General features: G+C 48.9%; 1 protein-coding gene across 1 annotated transcript; it reads right to left on the bottom strand.

Moving 5' to 3' along the window:
* Positions 1–1,401: 1,401 nt before the first annotated feature.
* On the bottom strand, positions 1,402–9,694 carry LOC130189711 (uncharacterized). Its single transcript, XM_056408642.1, has 7 exons — positions 9,631–9,694; positions 7,510–7,575; positions 6,565–6,646; positions 6,172–6,195; positions 3,131–3,339; positions 2,569–2,673; positions 1,402–2,298 (listed from the first exon to the last, which is right to left on the bottom strand). Coding segments are annotated over exons 1-7 (1,086 nt in total). The 5' UTR covers positions 9,633–9,694; the 3' UTR covers positions 1,402–1,700.
* Between the last annotated feature and the right edge of the window lie 1,804 nt (positions 9,695–11,498).

The following is an 11,498-nucleotide window of genomic DNA, read 5'->3' as shown; positions in this document are numbered from 1 at the left end:
TGCCCTGGCATCCAACACCACTGTAAAGAATCTTGGCGTTATCTTTGATCGGGACTTGTCCTTTAACTCCCACGTAAAGCAAATCTCAAGGACTGCATTCTTTCATCTACGAAATATTTCAAAAATCAGGCACATCTTGTCTCAAAAAGATGCAGAAAAATTGGTTCACGCGTTCGTTACTAAACTGGATTACTGCAACTCCTTATTATCAGGCTGCTCTAATAAGTCTCTTAGGTCCCTCCAGTTGATCCAGAATGCTGCAGCTCGTGTTCTCACTAAAACTAAGAAAAGAGATCACATCACTCCTGCACTAGCTGCTCTGCACTGGCTCCCAGTAAAATCAAGAATCACTTTTAAAATTCTTCTCTTAACGTACAAAGCCTTGATTGGTGATGCTCCATCATATCTTAAGGAGCTTGTAGTACCATATTGCCCCACTAGAGAGCTACGCTCACTAAATGCGGGACTACTTGTAGTTCCTAGAGTCTTAAAAAGTAGAATGGGAGCCAGAGCCTTTAGTTATCAAGCTCCTCTTTTATGGAACCAGCTTCCAATTTCAGTCCGGGAGGCAGACACAGTCACCTTGTTTAAGAGTAGACTTAAGACCTTCCTCTTTGACAGAGCTTATAGTTAGGGCTGAATCAGGTTCACCTGGTCCAGCCCCTTGATATGCTGCTATAGGCTTATAGCTGCCGGGGACGTTAGGATGCACTGAGTACCTATCTCCTCTTTTTCTCTCCTTAAGGATGAATTTTCATCTCTCAATCACACGTTACTAACTCAGCTTTCTCCCCGGAGTCCTTTTGACTTCACGTCTCATGGGGTCATCGGACCCTATGAGACGGCATAGATCCTATCTGCTGATGGATCATCGAGGTCTGGGTCGTGGAATTCCTGCTCCTGACTACGCCACTGTCCTGTTGAGACTCCGCCCACTGTTGAGACTCCGCCCACTCCTCCTCCCCACCGCCATCTGCCTGATGGATCGTGGAGGTCTCCATCGTGGAATATGCCTACTATGAACTATTCATACACTCTGTCACATTCATTGAATGTATTTAAACTCTAAATCTGTCCTTCTGGTCACATGACATCTATTGTTCTGTCCATCCTGGAGAGGGATCCTCCTCTGTTGCTCTCCGGAAGGTTTCTTCCCTTTTTTTCCCCCTGAAGGGTTATTTGGGAGTTTTTCCTGATCCGATGTGAGGTTTTGGGGGCAGGGATGTCTATGTGTACAGAATGTAAAGCACTCCCAGACAAATTTGTAATTTGTGAAATTGGGCTATACAAATAAACTGAATTGAAACTGAATTGGAGTACCCTGCTGAGCCTGGCCCCGGATATATAATGATCTAAATACATTTGTGTTCCCCTGATGCCTACAAGGAACCATCACATTCACACACTCACATGAGGACTTTATTTGACACCAATAAAGAGTTCCACCAGTGTTTGTGAGGGTTTATTGCACCTCGGACAGACAGCAGGAGCCCTGGCTGTGAGGAGGGACTTCTGGGATCTTTGGAGCATTCCGGCCTTCATTGGGGATCCGTGTGCTTATCTGCAGCTAATTGGAGTTCAGTGTGTAAAACCAGGGGAGAGGGATCCCCCAGGTTGTCTCCACACGGCTCTCAACATGGCGATGGTTGAACTGGCGACTAACAGCTAATGGTGCGAAAAGCGCTAACAGTGCGAAGCTCCTAAGAAAGCAGGTCTACATGAAGTGGACTGTCATGGCCTCTACGGCTGCACCAAAGATCCCAACCAACCAGCACAGGAAACCGACACGGCGCGCAGGACGTCTGGAAGGCGTCACGGGAAGACGAGGAGCTTCCTGACGCTCGACTAATAACCGCCTCGTTTCTTTGAGGAGCTGCAGGTGCAAAGCTGGAGGGAAGAAGTAGCGCGAGGAGGACTGACCCAGGACCAGCAGGGGGCGTCTTTCTACGTCCTGTGGCCTCGTTCCTGGAGCGGCTTCCATCACCGCGGGGCGCCGCCGGCCCGCGGTTCCGGGGACGAGGCGGCCGGAGCGCCGCTGCTGGTCCGGGCCAGGGGGATCTGGGCGGAGGTGGGGGGGTGGCTGAATGCGGCGGCGCCGGCCAGGTCGGATGAAGGACTGGGCGGGGCGTCGGACGGGGGGAGGGCGGGGGAGTCGGTGGGCGTCTGAGAAGAGGAGGTGGATGCTGCATACGAGGAGAGGTTGGAGGGGGGGAGGGAGGGGGAGGCGGAGAGTGTGTGTGGGAGGGGCTCAGAAGGGGAGAGTGTGTGTGGGAGGGGCTTAGACTGGGAGAGTGTGTGTGGGAGGGGCTCAGACGGGGAGAGTGTGTGTGGGAGGGGCTTAGACTGGGAGAGTGTGTGTGGGAGGGGCTTAGACGGGAGAGTGTGTGGGAGGGGCTCAGACGGGAGAGTGTGTGGGAGGGCTCAGACGGGAGTGTGTGTGGGAGGGGCTCAGACGGGGAGAGTGTGTGTGGGAGGGGCTTAAAAGGGGAGAGTGTGTGTGGGAGGGGCTTAGAAGGGGAGAGTGTGTGTGGGAGGGGCTTAGACGGGGAGTCTGAGTTGGTGACAGTCGGTCTGGGGGTGTGTGCAGGGGTGGGCTCTTGTGGGTCTGTGCAGACCGGCTCGCCCTCGGACACGTACCAGACCTCATTGTGCCTGTTCAACAGCTTCAAGGGACTACACACACACACAGACACAAACACACACACACACACACAAACATACACAGACACACAAACACAGACACAAACACACACAAACATACACACACACAGACACACACAAACACACACAGACACAAACACAGACACACACACACAAACATACACACACACAGTGTTATAAACATATATATTGTTATATACATACTTATGATGCATTATTAACATATATAAGATGTAATTAACATTCTTATAACACATTATAAACATATATTATGTGTTACTAACTTAACTTTCAGGGTACTGGTGTATCGAGCCCTGAAGGTATTCATACATCTTCATGAAGCTCTCCTCTGTAACGTGTGACGGAGCGTCCCACCTGTCGTAGCCCACCCCGTAGTGGTAGCTGCTCTGTAACGTCCTCACCTGTCGTAGCCCACCCCGTAGTGGTAGCTGCTCTGTAACGTCCTCACCTGTCGTAGCCCACCCCGTAGTGGTAGCTGTGGTTGTAGGACGCTCCTACGCGGCGCAGCTCCTCCGTCAGCAGGTGAGCGTGGAGCCTGGAGGTGACGGAGAGCATCCAGCCTCCGTAGCTCCTCACGTACACGTCCATCCCCGGCATCTCAGAGAAGTAGAGCTGTGAGGAGACACACAGGTGAACCCCTCTGGGCCGGGGGGGCCTCTACAGGTAGAGGTGTGTTCAGGCTCACAGGTAGAGGTGTGTTCAGGCTCACAGGTAGAGGTGTGTTCAGGATCACAGGTAGAGGTGTGTTCAGGCTCACAGGTAGAGGTGTGTTCAGGATCACAGGTAGAGGTGTGTTCAGGCTCACAGGTAGAGGTGTGTTCAGGATCACAGGTAGAGGTGTGTTCAGGCTCACAGGTAGAGGTGTGTTCAGGCTCACAGGTAGAGGTGTGTTCAGGATCACAGGTAGAGGTGTGTTCAGGCTCACAGGTAGAGGTGTGTTCAGGATCACAGGTAGAGGTGTGTTCAGGCTCACAGGTAGAGGTGTGTTCAGGATCACAGGTAGAGGTGTGTTCAGGCTCACAGGTAGAGGTGTGTTCAGGATCACAGGTAGAGGTGTGTTCAGGCTCACAGGTAGAGGTGTGTTCAGGATCACAGGTAGAGGTGTGTTCAGGCTCACAGGTAGAGGTGTGTTCAGGCTCACAGGTAGAGGTGTGTTCAGGATCACAGGTAGAGGTGTGTTCAGGCTCACAGGTAGAGGTGTGTTCAGGCTCACAGGTAGAGGTGTGTTCAGGCTCACAGGTAGAGGTGTGTTCAGGCTCACAGGTAGAGGTGTGTTCAGGATCACAGGTAGAGGTGTGTTCAGGCTCACAGGTAGAGGTGTGTTCAGGATCACAGGTAGAGGTGTGTTCAGGCCCACAGGTAGAGGTGTGTTCAGGCCCACAGGTAGAGGTGTGTTCAGGCCCACAGGTAGAGGTGTGTTCAGGCTCACAGGTAGAGGTGTGTTCAGGCTCACAGGTAGAGGTGTGTTCAGGCTCACAGGTAGAGGTGTGTTCAGGATCACAGGTAGAGGTGTGTTCAGGATCACAGGTAGAGGTGTGTTCAGGCTCACAGGTAGAGGTGTGTTCAGGCTCACAGGTAGAGGTGTGTTCAGGCCCACAGGTAGAGGTGTGTTCAGGCTCACAGGTAGAGGTGTGTTCAGGATCACAGGTAGAGGTGTGTTCAGGCTCACAGGTAGAGGTGTGTTCAGGCTCACAGGTAGAGGTGTGTTCAGGCTCACAGGTAGAGGTGTGTTCAGGCCCACAGGTAGAGGTGTGTTCAGGCTCACAGGTAGAGGTGTGTTCAGGATCACAGGTAGAGGTGTGTTCAGGCTCACAGGTAGAGGTGTGTTCAGGATCACAGGTAGAGGTGTGTTCAGGCTCACAGGTAGAGGTGTGTTCAGGCTCACAGGTAGAGGTGTGTTCAGGCTCACAGGTAGAGGTGTGTTCAGGCTCACAGGTAGAGGTGTGTTCAGGCTCACAGGTAGAGGTGTGTTCAGGCTCACCAGAGGTGCTGGTCAGGCTCACAGGCAGAGGTCTGTTCAGTCACAGGCAGAGGTGTGCAGGCTCACAGGCAGAGGTCTCCTCAGGCTCACAGGCAGAGGTGTGTTCAGGCTCACATCCTGGTCTCCTCAGGCTCACACACACACACACACACACACACACACACACACACACACACACACACACACACACACACACACACACACACACACACACACACACACAGTGAACACACACAGTGAACACACACACAGTGAACACACACACACACAGTGTCACACACAGTGCACACACACAGTGAACACACACACACAAACACACACACACACACACACACAGTGAACACACACACACACACACAGTGAACACACACACAGTGAACACACACACACACACAGTGAACACACAGTGAACACACACACAGTGAACACACACAGTGAACACACACACAGTGAACACACACAGTGAACACACACACACAGTGAACACACACACAGTGAACACACACACAGTGAACACACACACAGTGAACACACAGTGAACACACACACACACACAGTGAACACACACACACAGTGAACACACGCAGTGAACACACACACACACACACACAGTGAACACACACACAGTGAACACAGTGAACACACACACACACAGTGAACACACACACACAGTGAACACACAGTGAACACACACACACACACAGTGAACACACACACACAGTGAACACACACACACACACAGTGAACACACACACAGTGAACACACAGTGAACACACACACACACACAGTGAACACACACACACACACAGTGAACACACACACACAGTGAACACACACACACAGTGAACACACACACACACACACAGTGAACACACACACACACACAGTGAACACACACACACAGTGAACACACACACACACACACACACACACACACAGTGAACACACACACACAGTGAACACACACACACAGTGAACACACACACAGTGAACACACAGTGAACACACACACACACACACACAGTGAACACACACACACACACACACACAGTGAACACACACACACAGTGAACACACAGTGAACACACAGTGAACACACAGTGAACACACACACACACACACACACACAGTGAACACACACACACACACACAGTGAACACACACAGTGAACACACACACAGTGAACACACACACACACACAGTGAACACACACAGTGAACACACACACACACAGTGAACACACACACACACACACACACACACACACACACACAGTGAACACACACACAGTGAACACACACACAGTGAACACACACACACACACACACACACACACACACAGTGAACACACACACAGTGAACACACACACACACACACAGTGAACACACACACAGTGAACACACACACACACACACAGTGAACACACAGTGAACACACAGTGAACACACACACACACACACACACAGTGAACACACACACACACACACAGTGAACACACACACACACACAGGTGGGGCTGTAGTGTCGCACCTGGACACACACACACACACACACACACACAGAGACAGACACACACACACGCACACACACACACAGAGACAGACACACACACAGAGACAGACACACACACACACACAGAGACAGACACGCACACACACACACAGAGACAGACACACGCACACACACACACAGAGACAGACACACACACACACGCACAGAGACAGACACACACACAGAGACAGACACACACACACACACACGCACACACAGAGACAGACACACACACACACGCACACACAGAGACAGACACGCACACACACGCACACACAGAGACAGACACGCACACACACACAGTGGGTCCGGGCCTCTGGGCGCCGCTCTCTGCTGGAGGTCACTCACCTCGTACTCGTCCGTCCTGCAGACCACGACAAACTCCACACACTCCTTGGACTCGCTGCAGAGGCTGCTGCTGGTGCTGGGGCTGTGAGAGAGACAACTAGTCACTCAACTAGTCACACCACTAGTCACACCACTAGTGACTCAACTAGTCACACCACTAGTGACTCAGCTAGTCGCTCAACTAGTCACACCACTAGTCACTCAACTAGTCACACCACTAGTCACACCACTAGTGACTCAACTAGTCACACCACTAGTGACTCAGCTAGTCGCTCAACTAGTCACACCACTAGTCACTCAACTAGTCACACCACTAGTGACTCAGCTAGTCGCTCAACTAGTCACACCACTAGTCACTCAACTAGTCACACCACTAGTGACTCAGCTAGTCGCTCAACTAGTCACACCACTAGTCACTCAGCTAGTCGCTCAACTAGTCACACCACTAGTGACTCAACTAGTCACACAACTAGTCACACCACTAGTGACTCAGCTAGTCGCTCAACTAGTCACACCACTAGTGACTCAACTAGTCACACAACAAGTCACACCACTAGTGACTCAACTAGTCGCTCAACTAGTCACACAACCAGTCACACAACTAGTCACACCACTAGTGACTCAACTAGTCGCTCAACTAGTCACACCACTAGTCACACCACTAGTGACTCAACTAGTCGCTCAACTAGTCACACCACTAGTCACACCACTAGTGACTCAACTAGTCGCTCAACTAGTCACACCACTAGTCACACAACTAGTCACACCACTAGTGACTCAACTAGTCGCTCAACTAGTCACACCACTAGTCACACAACTAGTCACACCACTAGTCGCTCAACTAGTCACACCACTAGTCACTCAACTAGTCACTCAACTAGTCTCACAACTAGTCTACCTAACTAACTACCTAAACTAGAGTACCTCATGCTGTTGGTAACTCACCCAACACTCCCATCAGCTGAGATCACGACGGAGAGCAGCAGCAGGCAGACTGGGAGGAGGAGAGCCCTGAGGAATAACACACACACAAATATATATATATAATATACATATATATATATACATATATATAATATATATATAATATATATACATATATATATAATATATATATGTATATATACACTACCGTTCAAAAGTTTGGGATCACTTCGAAATGACTTTATTTTTCAAAGAAAAGCACTGTTTTTTCAATAAAGATAACATTAAATTAATCAGAAATACACTCTCTACATTGTTAATGTGGTAAATGACTATTCTAGGTGAAACGTCTGGTTTCTAATGACATGTCTCCAGAGGTGTATAGAGGCCCTTTTACAGCAACTATCACTCCAGTGTTTTAATGGTACATTGTGTTATCGCCTTAGAAGACTAATGTCTGATTAGAAAACCCGTGCAATTATGTTAGCACAGCTGAAAACAGTTATGCTGGTGATATAAGCTATACAACTGGCCTTCCTTTGAGCTTGAAGTTTGTAGAACAAAATTAATATTTCAAATATTAATCATTATTTCTAACCTTGTCAATGTCTTGACTATATTTTATATTCATTTGATAAATAAAAGTGTGATTTTTCATGGAAGACACGAAATTGTCTGGGTGATCCCAAACTTTTGAACGGTAGTGTATATATATATATATTATATATATATAATACATATATATATATTTGTATATATATATTATATATATACACATTTGCATATATATATACATATATATATATATAATATATATGTATATATATAATATATATATATATATATATATACATATATAATATATTTATACATATATATATAATATATATATATATATACATATATTATATATATACATATATATATATAGCTGGATGCTATCAGAAACAGCCTGGTAGCATCCAGCGACCGTTAGCTGGATGCTACCAGGCTCTACCTCTACTGATGGATGCTCTCCTCTACTGATGGATGCTCTACCTCTACTGATGGATGCTCTCCTCTACTGATGGATGCTCTACATCTACTGATGGATGCTCTACCTCTACTGATACATGCTCTACCTCTACTGATACATGCTCTACCTCTACTGATACATGCTCTACCTCTACTGATACATGCTCTACCTCTACTGATACATGCTCTACCCTGAGCCTCATTACACTCCTCTGGACATGCAAAGTAACATGTGACGTGTGGAGGGAGGTGATGTCATCATGCGTTGCTCGCCGTCCTCAGTTCTACGGGCTCTGTCTCCACAGAGGGGGCGTGTTCTGAACTCAACCCCTCCCCCGCTTTTTATGGGAAAATATAGTTTTATGAAAAATATTGTAAAAACTTGTAAAATGCTGTATCTGTCTATATAGAACACCGTGAGCAACATACCGGCACACGTATGTGTTTGGTAGATTAAAACCTAAATGAGCCACCATGTGTTTTGGAGGCGTGGCCTAACTCCGTCTCAAACCCCTGACCACTCTGGTCACTTTGCAGGTCACAGGGTCACAGGGTCACATGCCGTCTCAGGATCAGAGAGTTCAAATCGTTCAACTGCCTCGTCACAAAGAGGTGATCGTGCTTTTCAACTCAGACGTGACATGTCTATGTTTGCTGTGTTTCATCTTCATCTCCTCTCCTCTTCATCTCCTCTCCTCTAGACTGACATGTTCACAGGAAACATTAAATAGATTAAATGATTGAAACAGCCCGAGTAGATGCAGAGATACAGCCTTTTTAGTTGGGGGGGGGGGGGGCGGACGCACTGCAGCGATGAGACTGCAGAGAGAAATCTGCTGCATCATCATCATCTTCATCATCCTAGGGTTCTCCATATCAAAGGCGCTTTGAGGTCACCAACCTCCTCTTCATCTCACTGAATCCTCTTCATCACACAACATCCTCTTCATCACACTCCTCCTCTTCATCGCCCTGAGCTCTTGAGAGGACTAGAGTCTGGTGTCACGTGTCAACCTCAACTTCACCGACGTGAACAGCGATGAAACATTTCTTACATGCACACGTTGCTATTATTATTATTACTATTAATATTAATATAAGTAGCACATATGAGGGCAGAGTACTCACATTGTCCCGGAACCGCGCGAGGAGAGAGAGAGAGAGAGACTGCAGTCTGCTGCACTCTGACGGACTGCAGTGAGGAGGAGAGAGAAGGGAGGGAGTGTGTTCCTGCAGCAGCACGTCATGATGCATCAGGAGCTCTCTAGTGGGGTAACATGGTACTACAAGCTCTCTAGTGGGGTAACATGGTACTACGAGCCCTCTAGTGGAGTAACATGGTACTACAAGCTCTCTAGTGGGGTAATATGGTACTACAAGCTCTCTAGTGGGGTAACATGGTACTACAAGCTCTCTAGTGGGGTAACATGGTACTACGAGCCCTCTAGTGGAGTAACATGGTACTACAAGCTCTCTAGTGGGGTAATATGGTACTACAAGCTCTCTAGTGGGGTAACATTCAAGATTCAAGATTCAAGATTCAAGATGTTTTATTTGTCACATACACACACAGGGTGTGCAGTGAAATGAAAGTGGCAATGCTCAGCAGGAATGTGCAAGGGCAACAAGTACACACTATTTACAAATAAAAAACAACACAATATTTACAGTAAGTGTGTGTGTGTGTGTGTGTGTGTGTGTGCCTAAGAGGGGCAGTTGTGTGGGTGTGGGGGTCCTGGTGAGGTCGGAGTTCACAATCCTGATGGCCTGAGGAAAGAAACTCCGTCTCAGTCTCTCTGTTCTTGCAGCGTGACTACGGAGGCGCCTGCCTGACCGCAGCAGCTGAAACAGTCTGTTGTTGGGGTGGTGAGGATCCTTCATGATCCTGCGGCTCTGGTTCTGCACCTCCTGGTGTACAAGTCCTGCAGGGTGGGAGTGTAGTTCCAATAGTGCGCTCAGCCGAACGCACTACTCTCTGCAGAGCCTTCCTGTCCTGGGCGGAGCAGTTGCCAAACCAGGCTGTGATGCTTCCTGTCAGGACGCTCTACAGCTCCAGAGTAGAAGGACTGAAGGATCCTCTGGGAAACTTTAAATTTCCTCAGCTGCCTGAGGTGGTAGAGGCGCTGCCTTGCCTTTCTCACCAGAGTGTCTGTGTTTGTTGACCATGTCAGATCCTCGGTGATGTGGACTCCCAGGTATTTATAGCCGCTCACCCTCTCCACAGTAGTCCCGTTAATCCCCAGTGGTGAGTACGTCCTCTGTTGTTGTACCCTCCTAAAGTCCACAATCAGCTCCTTAGTTTTGGTGACATTCATGATGAGGCTGTTGTCCTGGCACCAGAGTGACAGATCAGCAACTTCTTCCAGGTAGGCCTTCTCGTCGTTGTCGGAGATCAGGCCCACCACCACTGTGTCATCCGCAAACTAAACTTGATGATGGTGTTGGAGCTGAACCTGGCCACACAGTCATGTGTGTACAGGGAGTACAGTAGGGGGCTGAGGACGCAACCCTGGGGGGATCCTGTGTTCAGGGTGAGGATTTGGAGGTGTGTCTGCCCACCCTGACCACCTGTGGCCTGGCGGTCAGGAAGTCCAGGATCCAAGCACACAGGGGTGTTCAGTCCCAGCTCAATCAGCTTGCCGGCCAGTCTGGAGGGACTATGGCGTTGAAAGCTGAACTATAATCAATGAACAGCAGTCTCACATAGCCCCCCTCTGGCTGTCCAGATGAGAGAGTGTGGTGTGCAGTACCTGGGAGACAGCATCATCCGTGGATCTGTTTGGGCGATAAGCAAACTGCAGCGGGTCCATGGAGGAAGGGAGGAAGGCGCAGATGTAGTCCTTTATCAGCCTCTCAAAGCATTTCATGACCACCGAGGTGAGGGCCACCGGCCGGTAGTCATTCATACATGCTGGAGAAGCATTCTTGGGCACAGGGACAATAGTGGATCTCTTGAAGCAGGCGGGGACCACGGACTCAGCCAGGGAGAGGTTGAA

This window comes from Pseudoliparis swirei, chromosome 24 (assembly GCF_029220125.1).
Source record: "Pseudoliparis swirei isolate HS2019 ecotype Mariana Trench chromosome 24, NWPU_hadal_v1, whole genome shotgun sequence".
NCBI classification, from domain to species: domain Eukaryota; kingdom Metazoa; phylum Chordata; class Actinopteri; order Perciformes; family Liparidae; genus Pseudoliparis; species Pseudoliparis swirei.
This window is presented reverse-complemented; position numbering and strand designations above follow the sequence as displayed.

What these genes read in the sequence shown, in the direction of transcription:
- LOC130189711 (XM_056408642.1), bottom strand. An exon ending in GCAGGACGGACGAGTACGAG is followed by an intron (nt 6,196 to 6,564) that starts GTGAGTGACCTC and finishes GTGTGTGTCCAG; the next exon opens with GTGCGACACTACAGCCCCAC. An exon ending in CCTGCACACACCCCCAGACC is followed by an intron (nt 2,299 to 2,568) that starts GACTGTCACCAA and finishes GAGCCCCTCCCA; the next exon opens with CACACACTCTCCCAGTCTAA.